Below are 14,336 nucleotides of genomic sequence, written 5' to 3'. Positions count from 1 at the left end.
CCCGGGTCACGCAGGCTTTCGGCCCCAGGATCTTTCAGCTATCACATCTCTCCACATTGCGGATCCGGTCATATTTCTGGGAAAAGTACATGATCCCTACGAAGAAATGAGACAGCCTAACCGACACCCAAGCCTTGATGGAAATCGGCTATGGAAATCGGCTATTCAGGCTGCGTTCTTGCTTAGGATAAGAGGAAACCGCTTGAATATCGACCACGCAAACTGGGGTGGGACATGGTTATCGGCCCAACGAATGAAGCTGCCATCCACAGAGCTCACCCATCCTTGTTGTTCAGATGTTACCCGGGCATGGACACGCATGACGATGAACGCTCCCTCACACCATTCAATACAGTGTTTCCCAGTCGTCTCATGACAGTTGTCAGGTCACATCAAGTGACTGATGGCTTTCTTCAAACCTCCCTCCCGGCAGAACTGGCTAAGGCTCTGATCCTTCTACACCTCGACCATATAATGATACACCATCCTTGTTACCGGCCGGATGGACGGACCGGTTGATGCGCTGTTGTTTTCTCCGTCAACAAACCCCGCTAGACGAGGCGTTGGTCTCGTGCTGTGTCGAGTGTTTCCCCCAATATTTCCTTCCACTGCTTCAGTAGGTCACACTATCAAAAAGTATGCGCCCTCAACGGAGAGGCAGCCATGAGTAAGGTAAGATGTCTTGAAAATTGAGCTCTCGCTTCCGCCTGATTTGGTGGTTCGCAGACGGATCACCTCAACCTTGCAACAATTCGCTCTGGCATCACGAATGATCACTCAGAAATTGGCACGTGTTCTAATACTCTATCGGGCCTCGAATGAGAGTGTCATTCGTATCAGATCGATCCCTGGCAGCTGCGATGATCCTTGGGTCGAACTCGTGGACAAATGTACAGCCAGAATCACTCGAATTCTCCAATGGATAAGCACAGATGACCTATCCGTACCAAATCAACATGGCTACGCAAGTGTTGTCAACCTCTACCAACAAGGTGTTCCTTCGGCAGACACCGGTCAAAATATCCCTATTGGCGACCCCCGGATTCTCCAAATTCATGACTGGCTTCTTGGAAGCGGAACGACGCCTTAGACAAATGTAGGTGGCCGAAGGGCAGGATCTTTCTGATAGAGAAGGATTCTCCATGACAAACCGACGTCGTTTAAGCGAACAGGCTAGCAAATAGGTTGTATTATGGTAAGGCTCCCCAAGGTACGAACGGTACACGAGGAAATCTGTCAATTGAGGTCGTTGCCTCTTCTGCTGATCGAGTTGCTCCCCTGCCAGCAATGTCACGCCCCGGATGCAGAAGTCCTGAGCCTGCGGAGGTAGCGGTCTTCAAACTGACTGCCAGGCAAAATGATAGACTCAGATGCGCAAGCCACACTGAAGGTAACCCTTGACGTCCAGCAAGGTACAGTTGCAGCCTGCACCCACCGTGTCTGGATGCAGCTTTCTCAAGTCAGAGAGACACTCCAGGCCTCGCGGATTCCAATCTCTGTTAGCAAGGGCATAGCCTTTCGACCAATCAATTGGCCCCTGCCCCTGAGCGAAGGACCTTGGAACTCGCTTAGCTCGCGAGGCAACGAGGCAACCAAAAACCCCGATCGACGAGTACCAGCTCTCTACCAACTCTCTTCAACCGATCAATTTCTCGAAAAGTCGATGCGGCTCTGCCGATGCGGGCCTCATGGGAGTCAGAGCTTTCGACTTGAATCCGGCTGGATCATCTCCACATTCTACAACTTCTGATTCATTATCAGGCAAGTTCTGCCTTACGGTTTCCGGCAACGTTCGCTCCGGATATAGTAACCTCTTTTCTTCCTGCCACCGGAGGATCGAGCTGATCAGGCTGACCGGGAAGCGACCATCGGACATCATGCTGCATGGACAACCTATGCGGAGGACTTTCCTACCACAGCAGAGAAGAATCCCACGACAAAGTCCACTCGTGCTATATTCTATCATCAATATGATATGCAATATCGCTGCAAGGCGACCCGTCTTTACCTGGATATTAAAGCCACGCTGGATGATCATTTGCTCAACATATGCTGGCCTCCAAGTCTTCCGACCGTATGGCGCAAAGAAGAACCTATCCAACCCCCGCGAGTGCGCAGTGTCGACGACCAGACCAGATCGGCCTTTTTCACAATGCTGAAGTTGCAAGCCCCCTTCGACCCCTCTGTGAAACGGGAATCAAATGGTGGGGACGACGCCCCGTCAGGTACCGATACTTGGTAGCCAACCGCATCAGTACGCTGCCAGTCCCGTCACTATTTCATTCGGTTTTGTATCGTTACCCCATGCATACCAGCTGATTCAATGTGGAGCGAACTATCACTAGGTAGGTATCTGGATGGAGGTTCTTCTTTGCTTCTGATGCCAAACCCCTGCGACTATGACATCTAACGCCCGACTACAGCGTTGGCGAGCGCGGCATATGCCACAGAGCGGACTCTTCTCTTCTTTTGGCCAGTCGACTTGCCTTGCAGTCTGCTCTCGTGACATTCCTCCTCCTTCCAGCACTGGACGTGACTTTCCCCAACAATGTTACCACATGCCAATACTGCGATGGTGGTGGTACAGTCAGCATCTTCTTCAGCCTACGGGGACCTGGGTCGTCATCAGTCCCAAAGAAACCCACCCGAACATACGACTATCCGTCTTGTTGTCTATCACCTCATCCGTACTTGCCTCGACTATGGATACTGTCTCAGCCCTAATGTGATGCCTACTCGTCATCACGGCCTTAATCCTTCAGCTGACGCTGCCCAGCTTGGTCGAGGGAATGGATAACCGTTCACAAAGAAACCATTGGTCTCGGAGATCACCAATACTGGTTGCCTTTTCATTATCCCCCCTTCTTGTCCCTTTTCCCCTCTCATACACCACTACGTGGACGTATTCGATGCCGGAGAAGCACTGCCAAACAATCCTCAGACATGTGTAAGAGGGGCCGTGTTACAAAATACATGGCAGATGTACATACTGTCAGCCTACGACACAGCTAGCAAGCTACGGTCCTGGCAGATGCAATGCAATGCACGTTAAGGTCCTCGCTTTCTCGTGCTCGTCTCCTTTGCCCCTCAGTCCTGACCACGGAGATGAAATGGAATAACTCGAGATGCATCGTGGTTTCTGGAGCGCTCAGCCGACAACTGAACGGTTGGCAATACCGTGCTCACTCTGACATCGATTTCCTTTCTCATATCATGCACATATGCAACAACCACTTGGCCCCTTTCATCAGAGTTGCCCGGTTCAAGTTCAAACGGTTCCGAATGTCTTGTGTTGACCTATTTGAAACAAACGGACAAGTCAGAGTTCAAGTTGAACGCAACGAGGTAGGGCGACGCCGTCGCGTCAATGTTGTCCAATCTGCACGTGGCGCATGACTCTCGGGCCTTGATGCCCTTCACTCAAGTCGCCCAAAAGGCAGTACGCAAAAGGACGGGCAGAAAAGAAAAACGTTGCATTGCGAAGTGTACGACTGGAACTTGGAAGAAGCGAAACAGCTCAAGAACAGTGAGAAAAATCTCCTTTGCTCTGTCACACATCTGGGTCCTTCAGCCTGATCGGCTGAACTGGGCGTTCAATTCGTTTGTATCCAGACATTGCATCAGGCTGAGAGAGGCAAACATATCCCTTGCCATGACTTGAGCGAGATGGTGTGGGTCCCGAGGTAGCTATTGTTACCAATCCTGCTGGTTGACGAGGTCACAGGGCTACCGAATAGAATCGTTGACCGGTTACTCTGACTCAACCACCCATTCGAGAAGATGCGGCAACAGGCAAAAGAAAGACTGCGCGAAATACATTATCCAAGGATCAGATGATGTGAATTTGCCCGAAAGACACATATTTCGTTTTCTGCTATCTATTCCTTCTCCGGTGGTGAGGCTCGGTGGATTGTTACGTCGCCTCGTCGACTCTTTGATCATCAGATTTGTGTATACGTCCCCACCACATGTACGATGCATCCTGTCCCTTCTTCATGAACAACCACCACATATCCCCCCTAGCCTGGTCACTTGGTGGCTAATATGCTGCCCTAAACAGGCTGCACTATGGCCATCAAGCAATAGAGCCACCAGGAAGAGAGAGCCTGCGTTGCGCTGCGCTAATCTGACTCATGTTCTAGCAATCACAAGGATTCTCAACAGTCCAGTCCATCAGCAGGTTTCGATGATTCTGCCACGGCTGGCATTCCCCCTGTCAGGGCCATATTTGGTACACTGTGCGTTGTTACTCCACGCCTCACGCATGACAAAAGAGGTGATCGCTTTGGTCTTTCCTGCCACGCATCTCCTCCACTAGCTCAGAGAACAGACGCGGAATGGAAGGGTACTAGACTTGAAACAACGAGATCATTCGTTCTTGATTTTTTGGAGATAGGACACGCTATTGCTTCTTCTTTCCCACATCCGAGCTTTTGCCCTCAACATTCATCGATGCTGGTCTGAAAGCAGACCTCAACTTGAACAACACCCACAAGAAACCAAGTGCTATCGAGACTACCGTCAAGTATTCAATCGTGGTTGGACTCGCTGTGTCCGTGTCGAGTACGGGCACCGCGATCCGTTCCACCATCATGCCATTCTGAGGTGCGGGATTTAGGTGATAAAACATGGTCCTTGGACCAAACAGTCCATCGTAGCCCAGCTGTGTTCGGTCAAATGGGTTGACGGGAAATTTGGTCCCGTCTTCAGCCGTACATGCCCAAAAGACAATCGGCCACGGTACTTCTATCTCCGAAGTTCCACCTGCTTTAGGCTCCAGATATCGAAGATGGAGAGGAACAGTGACATCCCAGGGCCCATCGACAGAGCCTTTGTGATTAGTGACAGTGCTGTTGGGAGTCTGAAGCTCTAGAAGCACGGTTGAACCCCATTTCTTGACCACGTAGTCGGGAGCTTCCAGATCTGTCTCGCCGATGATAGACCGCAGTTGGCCCAGATTGTGGGATTTTTGGAACAGCGGATCGTTGCTGAGAAAGGCATACTTGTCCGCGAAAATATGCGATGGGAGGGTCAGATATGTTTGCAGCGCACAGACACTCCCTGAAGGTTTATTTTCCGGCTCTGTCAACAGGTTTGCGGAGGGAAAAGAGATTCTCAAGATAGGATGTAGACCGGTGGGCTTGTCGAAAGAGACATTGTAGCGTTGCTGTTTGGCTTGGTCTCGACTCAGCGCATGGTGGCGAGATGGGAAGCTGAACAGTGTCGCTTTGGGATGGTCGTCTTCTCCAACAACAGTCAGAAAGCCTGACAGTTGAAGGTCGGATGGTTCCAGCCCGGGGCCTGGGCTAAGGATGCCGACCTCGACCTTGTCGGAGCCTTTCTGCTCGATGTCCAGGTTCCATGCGTCGAGGGTGGTGAACTCGCCGATGGGATCGTAAATGATATCCGGCTGTCTCGACCACATCACAGTCAGCGTCAGCGTGTGGGAGATGCTGTCATAGTCCAAGTCCACCGAGTCCGCTATGTTCAGCAGCGTCGCCGTATGCAGACAAACGAGGTCGGACGGCGTGCAGACATTACGTTGCAGATATGCCGCGAGCGGCCTCAGGGAAGAAAGAAGTGAGTAGTATTGCAAGGAGGCCGTCTGGGCGAAGCGCTCCGAGATCAACGGAGGACTGGTGAATGTCGACTGTGGCGACTCGCATCGCAGGTTCTGCCCGAACACTTTGTGGATCAGATCGCAGAGGTGGCCGGGCTGCTTCTCTTTCAAGGGCGTGTACTGGACGTGCAGGCCGGGCGAGATTCTCGACAGGAACGGAACCGTCGTGTTGTAGGGGTGCTCGGGGGCCCATCGAACATGCAATTCGTGAGACTCCTTCAAGACCTCTACCACCTCCTGAGGGAGCTCTTGGAGGCCCAAAGTCAACCGTTCTTCTCGTGCCGCCTTCAAGGCTCCCAGAAGGAGCTGGTTCTTGTAGACCTGGATGTCAGCTGGATTGACAGCCCGGCTGGGATGAGTGATGTAGGTCGAGCGTCTGCGCATGTTGGTGAAGAGGCGCTCTGGTTGGAATAGGTCAACGGGTTCTGCGACAGTTAGGATGCGATTGATCTGGTCACAACATTGGAGTTGATTGATGGTCGTTGAGGTTGAAGTGCAGTAGTACACAATACGCAATACGAGATACGAGACACTCTTATCGATAAGAGCCTTGTCACATGGCCGCGTCGCAGCATCGTGAATCTTTCTTTCTTTGACTTCATCATCAATTAATTCCACAAACGTCACTCTGTCAACAAACTGGAACTTGGTGTCAGATCCTCAAATTCGTTCCTACCAACAGATCACTCTCCAACGCCATTTTCTGATGTATACTTCTTTGGCCTATTGGCATTAGATCTGGATCTATACTGTCACCATCTCGAGCCCCTTCCTCTCCGATCTTGTCTCTCACCGCAGCCATGGCGCCAACCGTGTCCTCTTCGCAAACGAAATTGTCCTACCCTCTCTATGCCGCGGACTTCGACCCCTTCAACCCCGATTTCCTTCTTGTCGGTGGCGGTGGCGGCTCGTCCTCGACGGGCGTTCCCAACAAGATTTCCCTGATCGATGCCTCTCGCCGAGACCAACTGGCCGAGGTGGTCGACGTCGAACTTGTCAAAGGCGAAGATTCCGTCACAAGTCTGGGGGTCGTAGAGTCCTCTGAGTCAAGCCTGACTGCTTTTGCGGGCATCAACAGCTCCATCGCCGATCAGAACGCCGGAAAGAATGAACATCTCAGGTCGTTTCGGATCGGGCTACCAGCAAAGAAGAGAAGGGCGGATGGTAGCACTGTGGACAGTGGAGAGAAGTCGACGGCCCCAACACAAGGCTCACAGGCGCTTGGCCGGACTGCGCTGTTCAGGTCTGCATCAGGCACCAAAAATGAAACCTATCAACGGGTCCTGCGTCTTTCCCCGGCCACATCTCCCGACCAACCTCGACTTGCGGCCATTGCCTCAGGTCTGGCTCCGGAAAACGAGATCATTGTCTTCCGGCCAACTCCAAACCCAGTTGCAGAAGACGAAGTGTCTCGCATTAGCCTTGGGGGATGTGAGGCAGCAGATCTGGATCTGATCTCTGACGGCGACGAGACGGCTGGTCATCTTCTCGCATATTGCACAGATGGTGAAGTGTTTGTGCAGCTACTTGCCACCGCCTCGAAGCCCGGGAAACCAATTTCTTTATACCGGAGTCCGGAGTCTACAACGTCGCTACCGCCGTCGAAGAGGCCGAAATTCCGCTCTATACGATTTCTCACGCCTCGATATCTGTTGCTCCTGCAGAACCGACCCGGACGGACGGGGGCAGACCTTTTGGTCCTCCGAGTCAGCAAAGACTTATCTCAGGCACGCATCTCACTCCGGAAACGACTGCATAAATCGACCAAGGCGGCTGTAGGGTTGGAAGTATGTCCCTTGACAGAATCCGACCTGGGCGAACGACAATTTGTCATTGCTGTCGCCGGACAAAGCGGTGATGACAGCTCCATAGAGCTCTTGACGATTGACTACACACCCAACACCGGCCTGGGAAGATTCCGCCCATACACGTTCCTCAGAAGCGTGCATAAGGGCCCACTCACCAAACTGGTTTTTTCGAATTTCATCGGGCCAGCACTGCCAGTCACAAAAGACGTTGGCCCGCAGTTCATACGCCTGGCTTCGGTCGGAGTCGACCAGATCGTCGTGGTGCACCATCTCCCTCTCCGACCGTTCCCCGCGACCTACACCAAGCGGCCACGATACGTCCTCACCCCGCCCGGCCGATCTGAAGCCATGCAGACGACCTTCAGTGTGTTCTTCGCGCTGGTGGTTGTCGGGATCGTCGCGTTCCTCATGCAAGTCTACTGCGAGATCCGCGGCGCCGTGCCGCCTGTCCTCGGCGCCACGGACTGGCTTTCACCACGAATGCGCGAGCTGGTGGCGCAGCCATACATTCTCGCCGAGACTGCTCGGTCAGAACTCCCCATTGCCGCACACAGCGCCACAGAGAAACTCAAAGACGCCGCATCCCAGATTCCCAGTGTGGATCAGATCCAGGCCGGCATCGAAGACGCCGCGGCGGGAATGAAGCAGAAACTCTACGATTTGGTTCGGGAGAACTCGGAGCTCGAAACGCCCAAGGCGATCATCGTGCGCGAAGAGGCTGGCTCGGGCGACATCTCGACGGAACTGGCGCACGATGCGACACTCGTCCAGCAAGAAACACTCAGGAGGTGGGATGAGCTGTCCGAGACGCAGAAGACGAGCTGGAAACGCCGACTTGTCGATGCGGGCCATTGGGCTGAGGACCAGGGCGAGAATATCCTCAAGGGCGTTTTCTTCTCGCAGCTGGCTGATGCCGTGGGAAATATGGTTGGAGGATGAGACTGCGAGACAGGAGCCGAAAATGGGTTCTGACATATAACAAGCAAAGAAACAAAAGAAAAAAAGAAACGAAGTCCTCGGGTACTTGACAGATGTGTGGCTTGGATACTAACTGTTCCTCGGGATATTCTCGTCCCCGTTGTCTGCTACCTTATATACCATCAATCATTGTATGGGAGTCACCTCAAACCTACTAGTACGACACAGGTAAGGCGAGGAGGGCTATGATATATCGTCCAGGGCCAGACCATGCCGTGTGGACATCCATGCCCATGCAAATACCACAGACATGGCTGCATGCGTAGCCCGTGGATATATGTGTAAACGTGTGTATATAGATATATGTGAGCCGTTTCTGTAAGGGTTGCAGTGATATACGCGATACAGGTTACGCCATATATGGGTGACGGGAGAGAAGAGAGGCAGGAGAGACGGAGACGATCTACGAGTCAAGAGGAACAAGAGGAGCAGAACAAAACAGAACAAAACATGGCCAAAGAGAAGCAAGAAGCAGAAGCAAGAAGCACAACCAAGATTTTTGTCGCATTTCAGGTCTCGCATGCATGCAATTCGAAGATCCACCGGCGTGTTCCCATCAATCATCATCGTAGAAGAGGAAGAAGATCGTCTTCGTTCTTTTGGCGCCTCTCTGGCCCGGATCCATGCTCACCCATTCCAGCTCCAGAAAAAACCCCCGCAGCCGCGTCGTCTCGAGGGACGTAGATGCAGCTCTGGCTGGTCGAAAACCACATGAGCACTCTCGAGTCTGTAGCAGCTCGCCTTGGATATGCATGCCGCATGCTGCAGCGGTTGCGGATGATCGGCATACACTCAGTAGGGAAACCACATGCTCTTGCGACCTAGCCCTTGGGGTGTTGGCTGGTCCAGCACTGCTTCTCATTGAACAACCACAGGCAGTCTCGGCCGGGCCATCAATCTCATTCTGTCTTCCGTTCGCGGCTAAGTCATGAATGTTGTACCACTTGGATAGAGTCCATCACGTATCCAAGCTGATGGACGGAGAGAGAGGAAGTGCGTACCAGCGCTGGTACGGCGCCCTGTGGAGATTGCCGTGTCGTCTCACCACCACCCAACGCCGAAAAAGAAATTTCGGATTTCTGGCCGCCGCTCCTGCCCACGTCCGTGCCGACTCTTTCTGGCAGCCAACAAAAGACGAACGCTTATTGGCGACCCTTTTCCCGCCATTTGAGCAGTTCACTCAGACTGGCAAGACTGCACCCCATGCGCATAAACTCGTTGCGTAACAGTTCGTCTGCGCTGGCGCGGCTTCTAACATCGACGCACAGACAAACGCTCAGGAATGCTTTGAGTTCTCGTGACAGCTTGTTGGGATTCTTCAGGCGAGGGGTGCCGTTGGTTGCAATCAGGAAGAGTGCCTTCAACGGTTCCTCGTTCAGATATGGCGGCTCGGATTCGATCATCTCAATAGCCATGATACCAAGCGACCAGATGTCAACTTTGGGACCATATTCTTTTTGCTTCACAACCTCGGGCGCCATCCAGTAAGGTGTGCCAACCATGGTTGCGCGCTTGCTCTTCGATTCGGTGAGCTTAGCACAGAATCCGAAATCCGCTGAAGATTGCAGGTTAGCTGATGATATCTTTGAGTTCCGAGAGCCCAAAACGACTTACTGATCTTGACATTTCCCACACGGTCGAGCAACACATTGTCACTCTTGATGTCTCGGTGGATGATGTCCTGGGAATGCAAATGAGCAAGGCCTTTGCAGGTCTCGAAGCAGATTGTCGCAATCTGGTCTTCTGTGATCACTGGATTGTTGTCAATGATGTCGGTGAGTGCGCCACCTTCCATGAATTCCATCACCACCCAGAGTTCGTTGTTCTGTTCCTGCAGAAAGGAGTCAAGGAAGTTGACGATGTTCGGGTGCTTCGAGTCCTTCATGACGATGATCTCATTGACGATGAGCTCTTTGCGTGGCTGATTTCGAAGATCCATCTGCTTGATAGCAACCTGACCCTTGGGGCCGTGTGTACGGTAGATTTCCCGTGCGACAGGAGAGTTGGCGCTTTCCTTGACTCTGGCGACGTAAACCGAACCGGAAGCCCCCTGGCCGATCTTCTTCTGCTTGCTGTAGGAGTCCATAGGGTTGTCCTTGGAGACGACCTGCTTGAGCTTGGCCATGACCTCGCTCTCAGTCATGCTTGACATGCGAACCTCCTTTGCTCGTTCCTCAACGGGCTTCTTGGCAGTCAACGCGATCTCGGCATCTTTGCGCGGATCGGTCGCAGTTTTGGCTTGCGCTTGCTTTGCAACATTCAGGGGCTTTGGTTGCTGCACAGATCCTGGCGTGCGGCTTGGCCCTTGTCCATTGATGCCGTTAGGTTGCTGTTTCAGCGCTCCGTCCTTGCGCGGCGCCTCTCGTTCTGGTTGGTATCGCGCATTCGGTGAAGGCTGTCGCTCTCGACCTCTACTGTCTGGTGAGCGGAGGGAACTCTGACCCGCTGAGGATTGAGGAATCGATCTTTGAGAGTTGCTGGTCGGAGGTGCAGAGGGCGCCGGTCTCTGCGCAACAGGTTGTTGTCGGAGACCACCGGAGGGTGACTGCTGAGGAGCACTTGGCGCCGCTCTTGCAGGATTGTATCTGGGGTCTTGTCTATTTGGTGTACGCTCAGGACCACCTGTGAAGCCTCCAACCTCTTGTTGAGCCAGCGGTGGGCGGGCCTTGGGCAAGGACGCATTGTATGCTTCTTGTTCTCGACGACTTCGCTCTGCTGCTTCTTCTCGTTCCTGCTCCCGCTGTCTCTCCACATCCCGAGTTCGTTTGGCCTCGGCCTCCAGTTGACGGCGCTTCTGTTCTTGCACGGCGATTTCTTTGATTCGTGTAGCATCGGCCTCCATGTCGTAAGAGCCCTTGTCGGTCTGCGTTCGTTGCAACTGGGGCTTGAGAGGCGGCGTACCCGACCGGCCCTGGCCATCCTGGTATTTGTTCATAAACTGGTTCGCATTGTATCGCTGTGCATCTGATGGGGGAGCCGGCCTCGGAGGAACAACACTGTTACCGCTGGCGGGATAACCAAGCTGCTTATTGGGTTGAGACGCTGGAGGAGTGACCATGCCATGGGAATACATTTCTGGATGCTGCTCCCGCATTTTCTGGTCGGAAACGAACTGGAGCACTTCAATGACCGCTTGAGGATTCTTCTTGTAGTCGTCTCTCGTGATAGCCGAGTTGTTTAAAAGCTTCTCCCACTCTTGAGGCAGTCCAGTGAAGCCACCGGTTTGTGAATCGAAGCCGACATGGATGCGATGGCTGAAATTGGTCGGGTTGCTGACACCCCCCATGCCTGGGCATCTTTCGTAGATCTTGTCAATCCAGTCGTAGATTTCGTCGTCATTATGGACTTCACACGTTATGGTCCGGGTGGGTAAGTCTCGGCTCATGATGATCTTGCCGTTCGCTTCTTTGGGATTGGAGATCCTGGTGATTTCGAAGGCCATCCGAGTATCTTCCGATCGTGTAACGCCGGTGATGGTGTTCAAATTGATGGTCTGCATCACTTTTCCATTTTCATTCTTGAGGAAATCCAATCTGAACTCTCGAAGAATCAGGTATCGTTGGTTCCATTGTGCCAGGAACTTGTCTTCTTTGCAGCGCACATAGCCCTCTTTAATGATTGTAATGGATGTTGACGATTTCCCAGGCCCTACAAGCGACAGAGAACTGTTGTTGGCGAAGTATGGCGCACTGGGGGTACTGATCGCTGGGGAGACGGGGGTGCCCAGAGACATAGAGTCAAAGGTAGTGGTCGCTAGAGAGGTGTTGGATCGCTGGAGGTCGATGTGTCGAGGCCGATCGGTAGGGGGACGAGGGGCCGGGCCTGGATTCATGAACTGGCCAGCACTGTAGAAGCTGATTGCAATTAGCAGTAGTACATTGCATGTCAAAGACAGATTGGTATGGGCTGTAGAAATAGATTGTGTGCCTTGAGATGAGTGGCGGAGACAATGCTTACTTATTCTCCTGCGTTGAGGCCATTGTCCGAGTTCTCCACAGATGACCGTGTAGTATGTTTCAGAAGAAAGGAAAGGAGATGTCGAGCGCCGAAGGGGGAGATGAGGAGGAGCAGGACGGGTGCTCAGCGGAGGGAGTCTGTCAACCGAGCAAAACTGAACCAAGACAGCATGCGTGCGGCGGCGACGACAGGAGGTAGAGGTGTAAGATCGAGAAGCCGACGACGTGAAGTGCGGTGCAAGGTTCCTCAGTATGATTGAAAGAGTGCAGGTCTGTCAATCGGTCTGCCTGTCGATCTGTAACCGCGCTGGTGTGTCGGCGGTGAGAGTGAAGTGTGAGAGATATCAGATCACGATCACGACCCCCCTCGGACTCGTGATTGTCCGGTAGCAACACTCCGCGCACTCTAGCCGCGTACAATGGGGGTTCTCTGCACGATAGACGATAGACGAGAGAGGGTGAGGAATGGACAAAGGGTACTAGGACAATGTACTGGAGGAACTTGATCAGGCTGAGACAATGAATGAATGGATCAAGTTGAACCTGGCGGCAGATCGAGGTGTAGCGTGTAGTCTGTAGTACTACTTGAATGATAGGGGGCCGAGGGGGCTTAGGGGGGGTTAATGAGGCTAATAAGGCTAATAAGGCCTAGTGTCAGGATGATTGGCACTTTACACGTTATCTTAGGTACTAACTACACCGACTAACCACTATTAGTCGAAACGCGTGCCATAACAACACCTTCGATTCTACTCTTCAGTATCTTCCCTACGAACACCAATTGAGCGGCTTCTGGCGTCAGTGGAAGGGGCAGAGTGGCTTGTTCAGGTGATTCAAGAATTCAACAATCTATCTCTGGACTCATCTGAAAGAAGGGAGGCGCATAGGCAAACAAATGGCAACGAACTCACCGTCATCCCTCCCGGTACTTCTCCTGGGAGCAAGTAGAAGAACGGAGAGCTTCAGGGAAAGCTTCGGCAGGGAACCAAGTTCCCATGCAATCCATTGTTGAAAAATGGCCCCAACATGGGTAGAGTATGTCCTCGAGCGGTCCAATTACTTGTACCCGAGACAGCGGATTTCGAAGCTGTCCCGAATCCAAAGCGATCTGGTTACCGCGGGCTTACAATACCCCAATCATTGCGCAACAAGCACTCCTGAGGCGGATCCCGCCACTCGCCTAGGTATCAAACTCAAATTCAAGTCCGTGTCAGACAGGGAGATGAAGAAGTTCTAGGCGGCACTGGGTGGAAAGGATAATACTCAGAAGCTGAATGTGTTTGTCGATATTCTGGCCGGAAACGATGGGGAATGGATTGAGCAGCCTAGATCTGAATAAAAATAATAGTCGGGGGAGGACGAAACATTCATACACAAGCTACCTACCTTTCCTAGGTAGGTAGTCTTCGGTATTGTTAGTCATACTGGAAATCAAATCGCCGTCTGTAAAGTAGTGTAAGTTGAAAGATAAGTTGAAAGACTCTGCTCCATTGTTCCTAGGATTGTCAAAACATTGTCCATATAGATGCATCAATCTGTATATTGTGAATTGTAATGATAGCATCCCTATCTCAGCCAGTATTCTGAGGCTTGGTGGTAGGTAGTCTGTGCTAAGCATAGGGCATTACTAATCCACCTCTCAATTACTTGGCACTATTAATTGAGCTGATTATATTCAATAATGTCCAAAATTGTTTCAACAAAGTCGTCTTAGCTCAGCTGGGAGAGCGTCGTAAGTGGCCGTCTCCTATTGTATAACTAATCTGAACACCTGCTAATTCTCTCACAGAGACTGAAGTTCACAATCGGTCATTAAATCTGAAGGTCGAGTGTTCGATCCACTCAGACGACAATCTTTTTTTGCACTTTTAAAAGATCGATCTCCCAAACCAAGGGTTGCAACTCGCTTCCAGCCTTGATCTCCACATTGTGAATCTGTAGCCGCTTGGTGCTCGTACTGTACTGTTCACAAAG

The 14,336-nt window shown here is 52.2% G+C and overlaps 4 protein-coding genes across 4 annotated transcripts; 2 read left to right on the top strand and 2 right to left on the bottom strand.

Moving 5' to 3' along the window:
- Window positions 1–4,402: 4,402 nt before the first annotated feature.
- A1O1_07515 (uncharacterized protein) lies at window positions 4,403–6,004 on the bottom strand (the record flags this gene model as incomplete). Its single annotated transcript, XM_007728382.1, has 1 exon — window positions 4,403–6,004. The coding sequence occupies one exon, from the start codon at window positions 6,002–6,004 to the stop codon at window positions 4,403–4,405; it is 1,602 nt and encodes a 533-aa protein (XP_007726572.1).
- A 416-nt stretch (window positions 6,005–6,420) lies between these two features.
- Window positions 6,421–8,367, top strand: A1O1_07514 (uncharacterized protein; the record flags this gene model as incomplete). The annotated part of the gene is made up of 1 exon (XM_007728381.1): window positions 6,421–8,367. One exon carries the CDS (start codon window positions 6,421–6,423, stop codon window positions 8,365–8,367), a length of 1,947 nt encoding a protein of 648 aa, XP_007726571.1.
- Window positions 8,368–9,548: 1,181 nt separating this feature from the next.
- Window positions 9,549–12,386, bottom strand: A1O1_07513 (STE/STE20/PAKA protein kinase; the record flags this gene model as incomplete). Its single annotated transcript, XM_007728380.1, has 3 exons — window positions 9,549–9,961; window positions 10,021–12,260; window positions 12,364–12,386. 3 exons carry the CDS (start codon window positions 12,384–12,386, stop codon window positions 9,549–9,551), a joined length of 2,676 nt encoding a protein of 891 aa, XP_007726570.1.
- Window positions 12,387–13,377: 991 nt separating this feature from the next.
- On the top strand, window positions 13,378–13,599 carry A1O1_07512 (uncharacterized protein; the record flags this gene model as incomplete). Its single annotated transcript, XM_007728379.1, has 1 exon — window positions 13,378–13,599. The coding sequence occupies one exon, from the start codon at window positions 13,378–13,380 to the stop codon at window positions 13,597–13,599; it is 222 nt and encodes a 73-aa protein (XP_007726569.1).
- Window positions 13,600–14,336: the final 737 nt, after the last annotated feature.

The sequence above is a fragment of the Capronia coronata genome (genome assembly GCF_000585585.1).
Source record: "Capronia coronata CBS 617.96 chromosome Unknown acBCG-supercont1.6, whole genome shotgun sequence".
Taxonomy (NCBI): domain Eukaryota; kingdom Fungi; phylum Ascomycota; class Eurotiomycetes; order Chaetothyriales; family Herpotrichiellaceae; genus Capronia; species Capronia coronata.
Note: the sequence above shows the minus strand (reverse complement) of the source record. Positions and strands in the feature narration are given on the sequence as shown.